This window comes from Vidua chalybeata, chromosome 17 (genome assembly GCF_026979565.1).
Source record: "Vidua chalybeata isolate OUT-0048 chromosome 17, bVidCha1 merged haplotype, whole genome shotgun sequence".
NCBI lineage: Eukaryota > Metazoa > Chordata > Aves > Passeriformes > Viduidae > Vidua > Vidua chalybeata.
The window spans coordinates 13,295,090-13,313,957 of NC_071546.1; the positions used below are offsets into that span (position 1 = coordinate 13,295,090).

Below are 18,868 nucleotides of genomic sequence, written 5' to 3' on the forward strand. Positions count from 1 at the left end.
GTGTTAAGATCAGATTCTGACCTTTTTAAATATTGTTAACAGTCAGCAAGAGAGGAAGCCTTACAGCAAGAATTTATATCTGGAAAATATGCAATAACTTGCTTGGGGTATGTAAAAAGCCAGTCTGGAAGGAGAAGAAGGGTATCAAGAATTCTCCCTTGCTGTAGCATCAGTGCCAAGAAGATGTAAAATGGGACCACATGGAGTCACAACAATTCATCCCCCTTTGCATCCCCTGCTCATCCGGGGCACCAGGCAGGGCAGAGGCAGCTCTGGTGTGAACAGCACAAACAGAGGTGACCTTCCAAGGGGCCCCAGCCCAGATCTGTGACCTGCACTGAACTGTGAATGATGATGTCAAATGTTTGCTCGCAGAATTAAATTCCCTGGCGTTCGCCGCACGCTCAGCGTCACTTGAAGTGCCGAGAAAACGAGCGCTCACTGTGCCATGACAAAGGCCATTGGTTGCCTCTTTACTGAGCCTGATACATATGGTGAAAACATATTGACTAATTACTTGCCATTTTCAAAAACTGAAACCACTCCAAAGCCAGGCCCAGGGTAATAGAACAAGATAGAGAACGGAGAATAAGGGCTGGGAGAACGGGGAGGGGGAAGAGCCCAACTCTGTGGCTGCTCATCCCTTATTCAACATCTGCTTTGAAATATGCAGAGGAACAACATCTCCCTGCTCCAAACTGCTTAATGAAAACTGGGAAATTAATGCACCTGATCAGTACAGCTGTTCAAAACAGAGACTGGCTCAAGTTCACAGACAGAATGAGAGCCAGCCTGCTCTCACACAGGAGCACCACAAGGCTGGGATTCAGCTCAGTTTCCCATTTTTCCAGGATTCTGGGAAGTGCTCCAGAGGGGCAGGGAGAGCCCTGGGCCGTGGTGATGAAGCACTTAGAAGGAGAAGGATTAAAGGGGGGATGGATTGAAGGGGTCGGTGTGGAGAGCGAGTCACTGAGACACAATTCCCATTTTGGCTTTCCAGTGCCTCCCAGCACAGCCCCTGACAGGCTCCCCCAGCACAGCCTTCACAGGAGCCTTTTTAGTGCCACCCCACTGCCAACACCTCCGAGCCCTGACAAACCAGTCCACTCAGCTGATGAGGAATCCTCCCTAAGTAGTGGGACGAACGTTTGACAAGTTAATTTCAAGGTAGCTCATGGAGTAGAAACAACGGAGAGCTACACAACTGTAAAAAAAGAGAAATGTTGCTGGATAAATTCTGCCAGTAATGGATGTGTTACAGAAAATACACTTAAAATTCAAGCTCTTTGTATTAGAAGACAGGCTCTTTGGTTTCAAAGTAGGAATTGTGAGGGCTCGCTGGAGCTGGGGTTAACAGGAGTACAATTACTGCTTTTAGAGTTTTATGATTATGAAACTTATGCTGCTGTATCCCCAATTTAGAAATAATAGGAAATGCTACAGATGACTTTTATAAAATCAAGACAATTTATATAGGAAAAAAAAATCAATAATTATTCCCTTTTATTTTTCCTTTAAATCATCCAGATAATAGAAATCAGAGACCTGAATAGGATGCCTGAAGTTAATGGCATTATTAGACAGAGAAATAGAGTGATCAAAAGTTTGACCCATTTACCAAAAAGTTCACAGTATGTACAATCTTGATATTCTACCAGTTGTTTTTTTGGTTTTTTTTTTTTTTTTTTTGTAATTCAAGATAACTCTCAAAGCATGTTTGGAGGTTAGATGTAGTCTTAAGCAGAGACTCAGAGCAATTCTCTATAACATTTCTATTACATGAGAGAGAGCTGTTATTTCAGAAAGACATAGATAATCTGTTATATATCATAAAAGTTTCAGAAGAAGTTTCATTTTCCAGCTTATAAACTAAAAATAAAACGCTTGAAATGATTGATTTTCCTTTAAGGCAGCTGTGGAGCCTGAGTTGATAACATCACTGGTCAAGTCCTAGTAAAACTCCTGGAAGGATTCCCAGCATTTTGAACAGGACCAGATATTGTTCCTATTGTTTTTCATTCCTTTTCTAAGGTAAAAACTTGGGTAGATCATCACAATTTTGCCCCCGTTGCATGAATATGAAGGTTTAACAGACTGGCTGTTCTCCAGGAAGTGGGGAGAACTTTGTTCCATTGGATTTTTAACAGGAGTTTGCAAACCTTCAAATCCTGCAGGTGTGAAAGCTGCTTTCCCTGCTCTGCTGGAGTTCCACCTCAACTTTCCCCAGAAGCCTGGGGAAGCAGCTCAATTCTAAATGAAAGCAAAGAATAGAAATCCTTTTTTTTTTTTTTTTTCCCCGTTTTGTTCAAGTCATTCCCAGAGCAGTGGAGCCTTCCCCGGGCAGCCGAGGAGCCGCTCCCTCTGTCCCGGGGAAGCAGGAACGATCCAACAGCAGGTGAGAACAACTTCTTTTAATGCCTTTATTCTTTCCAAACAGGTTTTGTTTAAACTTCCTGGCAGTTTCCCAGCAGCGTGCGCCCTGATGGAGCCCTGAGTGCCTGGGAGGGAAAAGGGAGCTGGGATAACACATGGGAAGTTCCTTTGGACGCTCCGTTCCCTCCTGGAGCATCCACGATTTTCGTGGTGTTTAATCCTCGGTGCAGCCTTCGCTGCCTTGTCTGCGGAACTGCTCAGCGCAGCCAACTCAGGGAGTGCCTGCCTCGCCTGAGAGTGGCACACAATGGGCTGGGAATGCCCGAGATGCTTCCCGCTCCTGCTTTTCCTATCGCTGAGCACAACCCATCACTCGTGTCACAAGCAGGGCTGGGAGGAAAGGCCAGTGCATTAAGACACCACATAATTGTCATCTCTGAGTTTGTGACATTAATCGTTTTACTTAAAGAAGACAGTGGAATGTTTTGGTTTTTTTTTTGGTCCCCCCCACCTCAAGTGACAACACCCAGGAGATAGTCTGGGTAAAAAAATTATAAAAATAAATTAAAAAAAAAAAGACTCAAAATTTTTTTGCTAATTAAAAGTAATGTGTTTTCCCATTTTTTGGCAATTTGATAACACAAAACACTTACTTGGGGGCCACAGGGGGAAACAAACTGAGACGGATAAAAAATGTTTTGTGTTCATCCAAGCAAGACTATGTTAATGCACATTATCCCATTAATGCACATCAACATCGGGAATAAGCGCGCCAATGCAAGCAAGAAGCATACACTTATCATCATTTGATAACATGTTTAATGACAGATTGACGGTTGATTTGCAAATGTGAACTGGCATCAATGTTGCTAACTTCAGCTTCTGCCGCCTCCTCTGCTATGCCAGCATATTTATGTGCATAATTTGATTTCGCAGCCACACTGTTAGTACATTTTTAATATTAACTATGCAAGAACAGACAGCCGAACTTAAGTTGCACTGATGGTTTGAGTTCATTAGATTGAAAAAGATGGGCAATGCTGACAAAGATGGAGATGGCAGCACAACATCAAAGAGGCAACACTTAACAAACACACTCCATTTTGAACAAACCGAACTAACACATTTCATGTTGTCGGCTGCAGCAGAGCCCTTATGTACAACAGCAAGGAAAAAATATGCTCCTGCCCTGGGCATGCTGACAGCAGCTCTGCGAGCAGCTCAGCAGGCCCCTGGCCACAGAGCTGTGAGATATTTCACTCATCCTCTGCAGGTAAAGGGCTGATTTGGAGCTGATGGCCGAGTGACAACAGCAGAGCTCGGCGCTGGAGCTGCTCCTGATTTACACTGGGGCGAGGCAGAGCCCGTCCCCATCTCCTCCCAGCTCTGGCTTTCCACAGCTGGGACTCTTTTTGATGAATAATAAAGAGATTTTGCTGAGAGCTCTTGCACGAGCAGAACTGAAGCTCAGAGCCCCCGGGCCTCAGGCCGTGAGTGGTGGGATGTCCTTCCCGTGTCATGGACACTCCTGGTGACTGCCTCTCCTTTGGTGATCCTGGGCAATTCAGTTCTGCTCTGGAGAGAACACGTAGCAATGAGCTGGGAGGAGAATATTTCATCCTCTGCTCACATTAATGTCTGAGCATATCCTGCATCTAGTATGAATTTGCTTGTTGTGCTGCAATATATAATAAATTCGAGGCAGTAGCTTTATGGTGCACGTTGCAATTTTCAATTTTATGCTACAAACTGACCATCCGCAGGATTCTGACCGTATAACCCGAGCCACTCCGTGCAGATGTAACATCAGCACCTCTGAAGCACGGGCAAGACATGATTTAGACACACAATTAGATGGACCAGGTCCTCAACAATTCTCAGCTGCCTGAATTACTGCTGAACAGCCTAATAAACATAGAGCACTGCAGAGCTCTTAAGAATGTTCTTAAGTTTGTCCCTAATCAGCAAAGCAACTCTCACAATTGCTGTTACTCAGAGATTACTCCTGGACCAGAATCCTGTGGTGCTTGGACCCCCATGGAGTACTGGACAAGGCCAGGGTCATTAGGAAGCTGTGACTGAATAATCAGCATAAGGTGTTGATTATTGAATTTAATCCTGGAAACACTTGCCAGGGTGGGACACCAAGCAAGGGAGCAGGAAAGGACCTTCATCAATCTTGACCAGGCAGCAGCAGGAGGATTCCTGGTACCCCTGTCCTGCTGGCAGCTCCTGAGCAAATGCCTCCTGCCAGGATGCTGCCCTGGTCCAGCTGGAAAAACTGCTTCTTTTATTGTCTGCAGTGAAAGAAACCTGCAGCTTTCATTTCAGTCAAACCTCTCGTGGAGTCTGTGCTCTTTTTGCACAGAGACCTGCACTGCAGGGAGAACTAATCCTAATTCCTGGACATTTGGCTCCAGAAGCTGTTAAGAGCTGCAGTGGCTGGCGCTGTACAGACCCCCAAAAAGAGGAATATCTGAGCAATACCCTGGACACGCCTGGCACGTGTGTAGTTGGCTACTTTAGAATCTGTTGGTGCATTAGGGTCTGAACCCCACAGCAGACACAGCGCTGTGAAGGTGCTGTACTGATCCTCCTGCAAGAGGATCTCTCAGAAAGGCACCAAATCATTTCCACCAACACAGGGCACCAGGTAGATCTTGCTCATCCTAGTGAGGACACAAGAGATCTTGGAAGCTTTCTAAAGAGTGAAAGAACTAGAAAAAAATAAAGGAAAAAAAAAAAAAAAGGCCAGCAGAGACAAGTGCAAGAATGAGGCCGTGCTCAGTTTATTTTGTTGTCTTTTAAGATAACACCAGATTATCAGTGGGTGGCTCAGAGAGGCACGGGAGCAGCAGGGTGAGCCCTGTGAGCTGAGCAGCAGAGGAGGAGCTGGTCAGCCCCTACCCAGCCTCAAAAACTGTCCTGCTAACGGCCTCGTGCTGCCTCCTGCTCACCGGGGCTGGAGCCACACCTGGCAATAAAGCACTTGGGAATGAAACCTCACCCCAGGGACAGGAGCTGTGGTCACTGCTCCCTCAGGGTGGTGGCACAGCCAAAGGGACCAGAGCTGTCTGCAGCTGTTGGGAGGCTGCCCGGCCCAGCCCTGGCCCAGCACGACCCTGATGTGCTGCTGGCACTGCAGGGAGGGCTCTGCAAGAGTTTCCAGCTCTGCATTTTCCCTCAGGACTGCCCCAGCTGCTGCTGTGCCTGTGCACTCCCAGCACTGGCTGTGGGGAGCTGCAGAGGACAGAGTGAGAGTGTGACACAGTTGGAGGGACCGTTCCTTTTCTCAAGTCACAATTATCTCTGCTACCACATTTGTGTCCTCGCTCTTGTCTCGATTTAAGTAAGTTACAATTCTCCCACTCTTGTTACTGAGTAGATGCAGATGCCACTTTGTTCCGTGTGATTTATAGCTAGTAGCTAATGTTCAGTTATAATTCCCCATTTTAGACATGAAAAATAGCCTGTAATGCTCAACACAAGGGCCTCTCAACAATGATATATAATTTAAAAATTAACACGAGGACAGAGGAGCCACAGGATTTTGAACTAGGGACTCTCTCATTCAAAGGTTAAATCTCTACAAGGTGAGCTAAAGGAATTAGTTGAGTTATTAAGTAAATGCCTCTGTTCTATTTTCCCAGCACATTAGCTGTTGCAGCCTTTTCCAGTTCAGTTGTGTTCGCCCCAGCATGTTCAAAGTGCAAATGCTTGTGGCACCGTGTTCACACATTTGCTTTTTTTCAATGTCAAACAAACCGGAGCTGTTCAGAGCCAAAGGTCAAAGTGGAGGGTCCTTAAGGAAATCTCCTGGGAAATGATGTGATTGCTCTTGTGTCTTTATTGTGTATAAAATCAGGCTTCATGCGTGGCTCACCCTCTCCAAGCATCTTAAAGCTATAAATGAGTCATGACTCATTCCTGCAACACCTAAGTTATGTAAGTGGTCTTGCTAATTTACTGGAATATCTCGCATAACTCATCATTCCCAGGATCAAACTCTGAGGCCTCGGAAACCTCTGAGCTATGAAGAGCTCCTTCAGGAACAGAGACGTTAAATCCCAACCTCACACGGTGAGGCAAAAGCAGAACAGGGGCAGAACCTGCATCACCCCACTGGCTCTGCCAAGCTCAAGCCATAAACTCCTCTTTTGGCAAAGCTCAGCAACTCAGAAAACTCAGGGAGCGTGGAGAGGGAGAAGAGCTTGGCTCTGGAGAGGTTTGGGAGGTGGCATTCCTTCCCTGCCTGCTTTCTGATCCCAGTGAGGTGCAGCTCGTCTCCTCGGTGCCTCGTGCTGCACTTTGCTTCATGGTCTCGCTCCAGCATCAAATGTTATATTTATGGATTACAAATTTATTGACATTTGACATTTGCATCAGCTTTCACCTGATCAACAGGAGCTCCGACTGCCAAAGGGAGTTATTATGGAAGATTTCAACAGCCATGGGAATGCCAAAAATGTCATTAAATCATATCAGAAAAACAATGTGTTCATAGCATTCATACATTTAGTCTTGCCAGTAAATCTTCTGGTTGATGCTTGGACCACCTACTGATGATACTCAAAGAAAAGGAGAAACAGGGAGAATCGAAGAGATGAATTAAATTAAAACCAAATGACATGACGCCTGGCACAGTGGGATCTTTAATTTTCTACTCTATGAATCCAGAATAAGCAAAAAAAGCAAAACAAAGCACAGTGGCTTGACTTTCTCTGAGTGAATTCCCTCCATACAGGCAGGGCTTAACTAAATAATCCTGAGTAATGTGTGCACCCCACATTATTGCATGAGATTTGTATGTGGGAGGTGCAGGATTCAGAAAACATATGGCACATGGAAAACAAATGACAGGGTGTGCTTTTACACTCGTGCTGGCTATACTTATCACTCTTGTTGATATTTTTTTCCAGACATGAAATATGAACGTAGGAACTTTCACCTTAATCTCGTCGGAAAAATATCCAGAGTTTTTTTGTGTATTTGTGATTTACAGGAGGCCACCACATAATTCCTGGGAGTACAGACAATGTTATAAAAAACACTGATCAAATAAACACAATTACCTCCCTCATCGTCTTTGCCTTGGATGACAAACCTGGGTCTTGCACCATAAGAACAGCAAGGCCAACAGATTAGGGCTCCACGGAATTAGGGAGGGAAGTGAGTTGCTGGCCTGGGAGCCCACCCACAGCTTGTCTGTGCCTGACCAGTGTAGGGTGAGCTCCACTGCAGGCTGATCCTGAGCTGAGCGAGCACGAAGGAAGTTTTGAGTTGTCTGGTGGAAGAGCAGCGTGTTCACCTCACACAAACAGACAGAAACAGGCCATGGTCATATCCCAGAGGGAATCCTCTGTGGTGTGCCTCGGGATGTTGTTGAAGAGGTGGGAAAAAGGAAATGGCAGCGTCTTTAATGTTAAGGAAAGTGGGCAGCCATGAGGACACAGTTCAGTGGAGAGAGGTGCCAGCAGCTTGTCTTGGCCCCCCAAAAGAGTTGGTGTGGTGTAGCCACTGCTGTGCTTGGAGCACTGACAGCAGAGGTGGAATGAAGAGTGGTAAAGGCACTCAGGGAATGGGGCAGAAATGTTCTCCCAGGCTTTGGCTGGAAGCAAGACGGAGGGGGAGCTGGATGGAGATATTGATGGGCACCACTGAATGGGCTGGGGCAAGCACCCCAGGCCACCTTGTGGTTCGTGGTACAAACTTGGGGGAGTCAGAAATGGGGAGTGTTGGTGAGTTTTCATTAAATGACTGAAACCAGCAGTTTCACATTGGAGTTGGAGCAGCTGTCCCAGAGGAGAGGACAAAGCCACCCTGTGTGCACAGAGTGCACTGAGCATCCGTTGGCTCTGAGCCCTGGGATCCTCTGCAGTTCAGGCTTCCCAAAGGAGGAATTCCTTCTCCTTCTTCCACGCCCCCTCTGCTGTGGAACAGCACGGAGCAAACGGTCCTGGCTGGCCCGAGGAAAGGCTGGTGAAGGGAGGCAGAACCTGCCCTGCACAGACCACGCTGAGCTTGGGCTGACACAGCTGCTGCAGGAGGTGGAGTGCAGGGGAACAACCACATCAAAGCCACTCCAGCCACCTCTCCTTTCCTTTCAAAAATGTCACTGCAGCACCCTCCGCTTTCTGAAACAATGTTTATCATTGCTCTTCGATTGTCTGGGACAATAAATGGTTAGAAATGAGCATATATCACCAGGAAATCTCTGCCTGCCCCTTCCCCCAAGCAGTGTCATAAAAACGTACAAATTCACATTAATAATGAAGTGCATTTCCCCGAGAAGCCACTGTGTATCTCAGGGAGAGCAGGCAAGGTGGCAGTTGCTGCAGAGTTTCCTATTAAAGAGCAGAGCAAATACTCATAAATCTGATGAGGGGCCAAAGCACATGTTAGGGCTGTCTCCCTCTTAATGGAACCTTTTCTGAAATGAAAAAAATATATATCTTGATACATTCAGGGTATTCATTAGGCATGACAACCTCCTCCACTCCCCATGGCTCCCTCCTCGCCTCCTGCATGGGCTGACCCCCGGCAGAAGCGCTGAGTGCTGGCAGGGAGGGATTTTGGAGGGGAGGAGGAACTGTTTGCTTTTAATAAAGGGATTGTGTAAATTTACTACAATGGACAAGTTCCCTCGTGTCCCTGTGTGTCCCTCCTTCCCTCACTGCAGCCATTCCCAGTGTGTGCCCCTCTTGGGTGATCTGCCATTCCCCACAGCCAGTCTGTCTGTCCATCCAGGGAATGGGAGCAAACAGAGCCAACGCTGCTGCCCGGAGCAGGATCCCTCTGGCAGGACACCTCTCCTGCCCCCTCACACCTTGGAGGGCTCCTTCTCCAGGACTCTCCAGGCAGGGGAGGCAGCAGGGTGAGGATCAGCCCCCCGGGCTCTCTCAGGGCTGGGATTTTGCTGCCTGGTGTTGTGTTTGGTGTTATCCCAGCTGGACACCCAGGGTGTGCTGCCCCTGTGGAGGGTGAGATGCTCTTGCAGAAGAACGACAGTGCCATGGAAGCCAGAGCTCCGTGCTGGGGTTGTGTCCCACCTCATTCCCCCTCCGGCAGGGAGGCTCCTGGGCTGGAGCTGCACTGCTGCAAATCCTGCTTGCATTTCTGTGGAACCCAGTGAAAGGCCTGATCCCTCCTCTCAACAGACCCTGCCTGGATGCACAAACACACCCAGCTCCAAACTGAGATGGGAAGAGACGGCAGAATGAGGCCTGAGGACTACAGCTTAATAATCATGAATTATCTGTTCATTATCCCAATAAATAGTGAAAAATCTCTTCCTCCTTTCCTCCTCCCATAAAGCTGTAGCTATAATTTTCCTCATTTTCCATCTGTGCTCCATCATATTTGCACTGAGGGATCATCCTGCTAAATGACATTATTTTTATTGAAAGGTGCTTTGGAGGGCTGGGTACTGCTCATGTCTTTTCCTTTTGTTATTGATCTTTGTGATTCGATTGCTGACGTGTAAAATGTATAAATAAGACTCAGATACCCTTCCTTTGAAATCTCACCTGGTAAAAATGTTCTGCTATAGATTATGAAGGCTGTAGCATTTAATAATATCAGGCACAGCAAGGAGAAGGCAAGATTTTGATGTCCTTATGAATAGTGAATGCTGGAGGAGGCTGGCACTGTTCAAGGTCAGTTAAAATCTGGTTGAAAGTTGCTGTTTCTTTGTGAGCAGAGGAGTTCCTGCCTTGGAACTGCCACATGCAATGTGTTTGTACAAAGCCCAGGAACAATGTGGGTTGACCCAGCAGGTTGGAAGCTCAAATGTAATGTTAAATAATCCTGATCTTGATAGCAACCTGAAAAACCTGTAAAACCTTCCTAAAAAGCCAGGAAATCTGCACGGATCCATTGGTGCTGCCACAGTCTGATGGATCATCTGGCCTGACCCGACTCTCAGGCTCTTGGGTTTACAAGGACAATGGCCAGATTGAAAAAATGCTATCCAGGGAAATTTTTGAAGATTTAAAAATGTTCAATTAAAAAAAAAAAAAAAAAAAAATCTGGATCTACCACTTCAGGAAAACAGAGATAAATTTCAAAGGGTTAGGAGAACTGAGGCTTCACCAGGACAGGATTATTGTGAGGAAGGGCTGATGGTTTGGAGGTAGTTCCTTGCTTCAGCAGGATTTTGCTTCAGCAAAAAGGCCAACCTGTTTCTTTTCCTAGCACTGTTTCCTCTCATTCAATTTTACCCTGTTAATCCCAACAAAAACCCTTTTTAAAATGGAACTTCCCCACAGACTTTTTCTTCCCCTTGAGAAGCCATAATTTTCCAAAAAGATATTGCCACGAAAATCCCATTGGAATGGAATAATCAAGACTTCCATGGGATGAACCCTCTTTTTCTGGCTGATGACACGAGGAGCAGAACCCTTGGTTTTGCTGGTAAATTCTGCTTACAAAATTGTGGTGACTCCACTGCAGGCAGGCACATCCCAGCATGTCTGATTCTCCTGGAAGGAAATCTCAGCTTCTAATATTTGTTGCTAAGAAGAAATGAAAGTTGAAGAGCAAGCTAAATTCTCTAAAACAGAATTTTGGACCACTGAATCACACAATTGTCCTTGACCATGTAACAGCCATATTGGCTAAGAGTGGACCATGGTCAGAGCAGCTCCTACTGCTTCAAAGGGATGAGAAAATAAAATCCAGAGAAGAAAAAAAAAATTCTATTTTGGTATACTTAACACATACAGTTATCTACATGTCCTATATATCATTTAACAAATTGCTTTGCAATTCTTACAGGGCGTGGTATAATGACTGATTTAAAATCACTGCATTGCTTAAACTGCATTGTTCTTCATCAAGTTGAGTCATTTTTATGTGAAGTGTCAAGCTCTCTAACAAATAACTGCTGCCAGACAAATCAAGTTCCTCATCTTAAAGCTACGGCTAAATAGTTTATAGCTTTAATCTGCTCACTGAGGTGTGCAGTCTATGACAGTAATTATAAATGCAAGGAGAAATTATAGCTGAATGCTTTAACTGCATTAGGAGCCATTTGATGAACAATCATGATTGCCTGCTCATTTTCAACAATAGAGGGCAAGTTAGTGTCAGTGCATTAGAGGATTTTCAGTTCTGCTCTGCTCTTTCTTCCATTTACCACAGAATGTCAGTTGTCTCCTATAAAGTAGAAAAAAAAGCGCCGCAGAAGCTTTAAACTTGATGGTTAAAAAAAGACAAAGGAGGAAACAGAGAGAAAAACTGTTTATCATTATGACTCTTTTTTTTTTTTTTTGTTTTGTTTTGCAGCAACCTTACTTTCAAATTAGTTCATCTCAGGTAGCTGCCTGTTTGCTTATCAGGGTCTTTTGAAACAGAAAGCTCCCCAGTCAGGTTGGTTAATTTGACTTTTTGGAGGTTTATTTCTATCCAAAGTTGTAGCCAAGGCCACAGAGAGCCTCAGTTAGTGACCACTTCCAAGCCAATCCCACCTGGCTCTAAAGTGAGAAATACAATTCTGCCCTGCCTTTTTCCTCAGAACCACATAAAAATTCTAATGCAGTTGAAGAAATGAACAAATGTTCTTCAAGGTACAAGTCAACATACAAATTACTTCTAATTAAAGCCATGTTTCCTAATGTTCATGGGTTTTCTATGAAGAATAGCAATAAAAACAAATTTGAAGTGGGTTAAATTAAAGAGAATAGAGATGTCTGATTGTTGTATATTGCCCATAATCTTACTTTATATTACTAAACCCATATCACTTAGAAGAATTCAGGAAAACACCAAAGATGACTATAAAAGAGATATATATATCTTTTTACATTTAAGAAGAATTTATAGCAAATTTCTTATAAACAGCCTCACAGAGGTCTTAAAAATAAATCCATACCCATAACACATTTTTCTACAGTACTAACCCAGATTATTCATTTATATTTTTAATGATAGCTAACATTTGACAATATAACCTCTACTAGTAAATGCCATTGAAATATAAAGTGCTTTATGTATTTCTATACTTCAAGTACTCTTTCTACTGTTTTATTTCCATTTATTTCAATCTGTATTCTCTATTTTTATGCCTATTTCACTGCAATATTGCCTGCAAGAAGGAAACACAAATGCATGTGTGTGTTTTAAGGATCTCAGCTTTATATTTCTTCTTTCTAAATACTCTGCTCCCCTCTGTTATTATTCAAATGTATACTGGATCTTAAAAATAACATGGTAAGAGTAAGTAAACTCTGAAAATCCCTGTTATTTGATTTAGTCTCCTTGCAGATTTCTGAAGAATCCATATGAATAAACTCTGGCCTCCCCACTCCCAACCTCGTCAGAACTTCAGGGAGGCTTTCGGCTCCGAAACTGTAATAAAATCTTTACAATGCCATCCCAAATACCCCATCATTTCAGACAATTTGTGCTATCATGCATACCAACCGAAATTATAGCTCCAGATAACAGTCCTATCACTCTGTCATTGCAATTTAAATATATTTTTTCAAAGGTAAGATACAACCTGCATCTTGATATAAATTAGAAATGGATGAGTATTACGAGGACAGCAATTTCTCGGCACCCAGAGGCAGGAAGGACAGTCCCTTATTTATGTAGTTACACATCACCTGAATAATATGTCTCCGTGCAGGTTTATTACAATGCAGAAAACACTTTTTTTTTTTTCCCTTGGAGATTTTTTTTTTTTCCTCCCCCTTTGTATTTGTTCCTCCAATCCTCAGCACCAGTAACGTGTTTACAAAGGTGGGTGTTTGGTTTGCCTCTGAGTAATAACACGGTGCTTTCAAGACCAAATCTGAAACATTTGTCACACATTAAGCCATGAATGTGCCAAAATAACTGTTGTGTTAATATATCTGGCAGATAGCTTTTGTTTGATAGTCCCCAAATTATTGGTTTGCTCTGATATCTCTTGTGTGAAAACTATGAATGGCAGAGTCTTAATAATCATTAAGTGGCGGGGAAGGAAACAAAGTATGGGATGTTTATCCCTACCCAGTCCCTCAGGGGTGTTGATTTGGAGTGGCCAGGTAAACAAGCAACATTCTAATGTTGGGATCAAGTGCCCAAATAGATACTTTAGGGTATTAGCCCTATTTAGAAAACAAACTCCTTAGGAGTGAGCTGGAATTTTGCTGGCTAAAATATGCAGGCAGCATTAATCTCCTCCAATGCAGACAGCACGTACAAGATGTATGCAAAACTTAAATCTTACTGCACTTGAACGCTGACATTATACTCCATGGCAATAGCTTACAGTACCAGCCCAAAGTAACCCCTTGATCAGTGGTTTAAATTATTCAAAAGTAGCATTTTTAATGGAGCTTAAGTGACGCAGAGCCCTCGTGCTGGCTTTGGCTGCAAAAAGTGTTTCCTAAAACATGAATATTTGCAGCAAACAAATGGGAAATCTTCCCCCAAATGGGGACTGAGCCCCATCCTCTCAATCATCCAGAGGATGGCCACAAAGCCAGGTGGCATCAGTGACAACTCCCAGCACATCTTTCATTTGCACCATCTGACAAATTCATTTTCTGAATGTTATTCAAGTAATGAACACCTTGGAGAAAACCTGGATTAGCACATGGTTGTTCTGTGAACACAAGCAGAGCCTGAGTCTGCTGGAGGAATTGCTGGGAATAACTAAACAGAGCCCTCCTGAAAAAAAAAATCTGGTTAGAACAAAAAACTTCTATTTGGACTTTTAGTTGATGTTCTGCATATTTATTTCAATCAAGAATATTCAAGTTTGTGAATCAAGTAAAATTAAAAATGCAAAAATGGTGTGGCATCTGAATATTACATTACATGTTATAAACATTGGTTGTGGCAACTGGTGTATCTTGCAGCAAAAAAATAGCAACACTAACGCAGCAGTATCCTACTAACAGGTCTTGGAAATATTAAGCTTGTAAAAAATCTCAATTAAGCAGTAACTCCCCCAGGTTATACGAGAACTTGCACTGAAGTCAGTGATGTTTATGGATTGACTTCCACCAACACGAAGCAAAATATAATCAAACATCTTAAAGAGTAAAAAAGGAATGATGGAGAGAGAGGTTAAAATGATGTGACAAAAAAGGCCACTCACAGTAGCAAGTGTTTAAGTAAGTGTAAAATATTAAAATATTTTACAAAACTGAACATCCAAATATCAACAGAAGAATAACTGAACTTCTAGATAGGAACTTTTCAGAGTTATTTGTAGATTCTCGAGGCTGTGTTTGAGATTATAAGAAACTTGGAATAATTGAGATTTTGCTAATTTGACTTTTGAATTTTCTTCTTTTTCCCCATCCAAATCAGATTTATTGGTGTGCTAGCACTGAGTGAGGTAATAACCTTTTGGGTTTCAGTGCTCTTTATCTGCTCTTTTTCCATTCTCACTGCAAAGAGTAGCACTTAGTTCTTGCATTCCACACAGAAGTGCAGTGGATGTGAAATGATTTATTCTTAGGAACAAAAGAGAAACGGGCAAACAGCTATTTTGCAAATAATGGGCAGCAACATTTCTCTCTAGGGCAGTGTGGGTTTGCATTGACCAAGCTCTCTTCCTGAAAACGTTATAAAATGGATGTGTACATGCGAGGGAGGAGCGGCGCAGCATACACGATGCATTTTATACTGTTTTCCTACTTTTACCAAAGCACGGAGCCTGACGGAGCCTCCTGGAAAAGCTGAAATGAAAACTCACTATAGAGCATGCATACCTTAAGAGTTATTCTTCATCCACTTCTGCTACAAATTGTGAATGGTGTTCTGGTGACTTGCTGTGTGTTTTGCTTAGATGAAGTTTTACTGCATGTTTGCTCGCAAATGTCCGACAGCACAACTTACATTTGAACTTAGAGTCTGTGTCCTCTTCTCCAGCTATTGTTTCAGGAGATCTTTGAACTGAAACTCTGGAGATTTCTTGCTCTACCTTGGTTTGCTGCTCCACAGCCAGCCTGTTCATGTCTTTCATTTGGAAACCTAGGTGGGATTCTAAGTGGCTAATGTAAGTAGAGGGGGTTCGGAACTGAGATGCACAGTCGCTGCAATAAAAGACTGGATGTCCTTTGTCCATGTTTTTCAAAAACTTTGTTCCTCCGGTTTTCCTAAGCTGATACTTGACATTTGCCAACCAGTGGCTGATGGTGGTCATCGACAGTCCAGTGAATTTGGATATCTGCATGCGCTCTTGTGGTCCTAGGTCTGATAATAAATATTTACCTTCAGATGTCTGGAAGAGGCTGGAAGCAAACTGAGCTTGCAAAATGAGCAGATGCTGAGGGTTCCAGTTTGACTGCCTGCCCTTCCTTTTATGCAGAGTGGAGACTTCCGTGGAGACGTCCTCGAAGCGTCGGACATCTATTTCCAACTTCATGGACGGGATCCGTGAGGATGCAGCAGGTTTTGGTGTGGTAGCTTTGGGAAGAACTTTGACCATGTCAGCGATGTCAGACAGAGCGTGCTTTTGAGGTGGAGAAGTACAGGATTGTGCTTGAGCTGACTCAGCTTTCTTGCCTTTGGATTTGGTCAGGTCAATAGGCTGATCATTATTTTCAAACAAATAGTGCCTGGATACGCTTGCAGGCTTTGGTGGGGTTGGAGCAGGAGATAAAACTGGCTTCTCCATCATGTTTAGATTGGGTTTGTGGAACATGGAAATTGTGCTAGAGCTGGGGCTGCAGTTGGATTGAGGCTGTAAGGGCTCAGTGGCTTTGCCCAGGTGATTGTTCAGGACGGACTGCAGTGCGCTCAGGGGGTTCACACAGGGCAGCTCCGAGGAATGGTTGGCAGCAGCACAACCGTTACTGAGAGAAGCTGCTGGTGGCTCCTTGAGGACTGGCTTTTCTTTTCCACTGTCCTCTTTAATTTTGTCTTCTTCTTTCAAGGGACACGGTTCTGTCTTTTTTGGCTCCACAGAGGCTTCGGCTTTGAGGAGAGGTTCCCTCTCGCTCTGGCTGAGCGAGGCCGGCTCAGCCTGGACGCCCTCCTTAGCATAGTCCTTTTGTACCTCCTCCTTGTCCTCAGCCTCCTTCTTCACTTGAGTGCACTGGCTCACGTTTGCTGAGATAGGGACCAGAGGCATCACCTTCCACTTGGGCGCTATGGGCCTCAATTTATTGGTCATGGTTGGCCTGATTTGGAGCACCTGGGATCCCACAGGCAAGGACGGCTTGGCTCCCTCGGAGAGCTGGTAAGCTGCGTGGATGCTGGGATACGCGCTCCAGCTGGGAGCTCCGTTCTGAGCTTTATTGATGGCTGTCGTGACAGTGTTCTCCAAGGACTTTAAAATGTCCCCACCACCCTTGGAGCCATCTTCTAAATCTTCTTCTCGGAGGTACTGGTATTTTATTGTGGGATCCAGGGGTTTCTGAAGAGTGTCTTCATATTCCTCAGTTTTCATTGCTTTCTCATCTTTGTTTGCATCATCAGCTTTATCTTTTTTACTTTCTTTTTTAAGTTCAGAGGCAGGACCTATGCATTCTGCAGATGATTTACTGGTTGATTTTGAAACGGGGCTGTCACTTGCTGGTGCTTCAGACAGCGATTGCATTTTTTCCACAGCTAAAGGATCCAGAACAAGTTGCTTTCCTTTCTTCGAAGCTGAACTCGTGACTTTCAAGAAATGGCCAGTGACCATCATGTGGGTTGTGAGCTGCTGCAAGGTATCATGGGAGCTTCCACATTCCATACACTTCAAAATCTGGGATTTGCAGGCCTCGAACTGCCAGGTGTAGCTGGCCCCGTTCTGGTACCCGTAGCGGTTGTTGGAGGAGAGCTGCAGGTTCGCGTTCTTCTGAGGGGAGAAGGTGTCTGAGAAAGACCCTGTCGTGGAGTCGGGGGAACAAGGCCTGTTCACATCAAACACGCGTTTCTTGGCTGGAGTGACCATTTTTGAAGAAATGGTTGGTACTGGCTCCTTCAAAGGCACTTTTTGGTAATGTTTTGTTTTTATCATATGAACACTCAGATCTTGAAGGGAATCAAAAGAGTCACCACAGAACATACACTTCAGAACTTTTTGTGCATCTTCCTTGTCCATGTCCTGGAACGCCCTTTTCCGGGGCTTGGAGTAGCTGGTAGGTCTGTGCTTGTCCTTTTTGTGGTTGTCATCCTGGTAGTGCCCCGTCTCGTTCATGTGGACCGTGAGTTCCACCAAGGTGTCGTAGGCAGCGCTGCACTGCCGGCAGCGGAACCGGCTGGCGCCCGTGAACATGGTCCCGCACATTTTGCTGCTCTGCCTGTAGAGCTGCACCGAGCTGAACAGGTTGGGCTTGGAGACAGGCCTGGAAGGTAAATTCTGCTGCAAGCTTTTGGACAGTGCGTCTTGGTGCCAATCGAAATCAGCTTTGTTCCCTCCGTTCCTGTTGTCGCAACTCCTCTTTTCAGAGTTGGACAACTTGAAACCCAGCCCCAGGCCTGTCCAGTAAGAGTCCGACAGGATGTTGGCATAGACTGCTGTCATTTTATCCATGCAATCGTGTGCTTCGCTCTGGGCTTTGGGGTGGGCGCTGCTTTTGGGGTCCTGGGGCTCCCTGGAGCAGATGTTTTTGATATCTGCCACGTGGTCGCTACTGTCACTCAGCAGTGACTCGTTCTCCGCGTCCTGGTTGGATATGTGACTGACAGGGGAATTCTGGAAACTGAAGTTCCCTTTCTGCTCAGGACCCACTTCGTGCTCCTCATCCGTGCCGGTGTCATTGCTGCTCTGCAGCTGAGCAGTGGAGTTGTTGTCATCGTCATCTTCTTCCTCCTCCTTTATATCTTCCTCTTCCTTTAAATCTTCCTCTTGGACATAACCTGAAATGTAATGTCAATATATGAAATTGCCTGTTAAAGGAGAATGTTACAGTTCCAGTTTTCTGCTTTCACTATGTATTTTCTTTACTAGATTTTGTTTTAATCTATAACTATATTTTCTGTTAGTTCTGGAAGTGAAAAAAAGCCAAATGATGTCTCTTTTTTTGTGAAGGTTGCTGCATTTTGTTGGCAGATGATCATAATTCTTTATAACTGCCAGAGATTCTGACTTAATAATTTTCCTGTCATGGGAGTATAATTCTAACTGTCCTGTAATGGGACAGTTGGAAAATTCATATGTAAGAATTTAAAGTTTATACTAAAAGCTTCAATTCTATGAAATTGTTTTTAGCCTCAGTGGGAGAAAGGGTTGAATTTGCAAGGAAGAGAAGAAAAATAAGTGCCATAATCTTCCTGGTTCAGAGCATCATCTAGGTACAGTAACCTTTTGCCACTTGATCACCTAAAAATCCACTTTAGGATGTACACAAATAATTTATATGTCAAAATACAACATCTGAAAGTGTTAATAGGCATAAGTGAAACCCTTTTGTTTACAAAAGTAATGTACTGTGTACCATAAAAGCAAATTGTGCTTCAGTAAAATCCAGAAATTTCAGGGCAAGAACCCTTGGAAGTTACAGAAGATTTGACAGAGGTAGACTGAAGCTGATTGTTAAACTGGAAAAGTAGAACAAAACCAGAA

General features: G+C 44.2%; 1 protein-coding gene across 6 annotated transcripts in view; it reads right to left on the reverse strand.

Annotated features, from left to right (window-relative positions):
* TSHZ2 (teashirt zinc finger homeobox 2) overlaps positions 1-18,868 on the reverse strand; it is a 233,353-nt gene that overhangs the window by 83,234 nt on the left and 131,251 nt on the right. For 4 of the 6 annotated variants that reach the window (XM_053958274.1, XM_053958275.1, XM_053958277.1 and 1 more), the window contains exon 2: positions 15,084-18,162. In XM_053958274.1, the coding sequence (XP_053814249.1) occupies positions 15,092-18,162 (3,071 nt within the window). In that variant the 3' untranslated portion in view covers positions 15,084-15,091. Of the gene's footprint in view, positions 1-14,088; positions 18,163-18,868 lie in introns of those variants that run through there. The other 2 variants (XM_053958279.1, XM_053958278.1) reach the window with 2 other exon arrangements.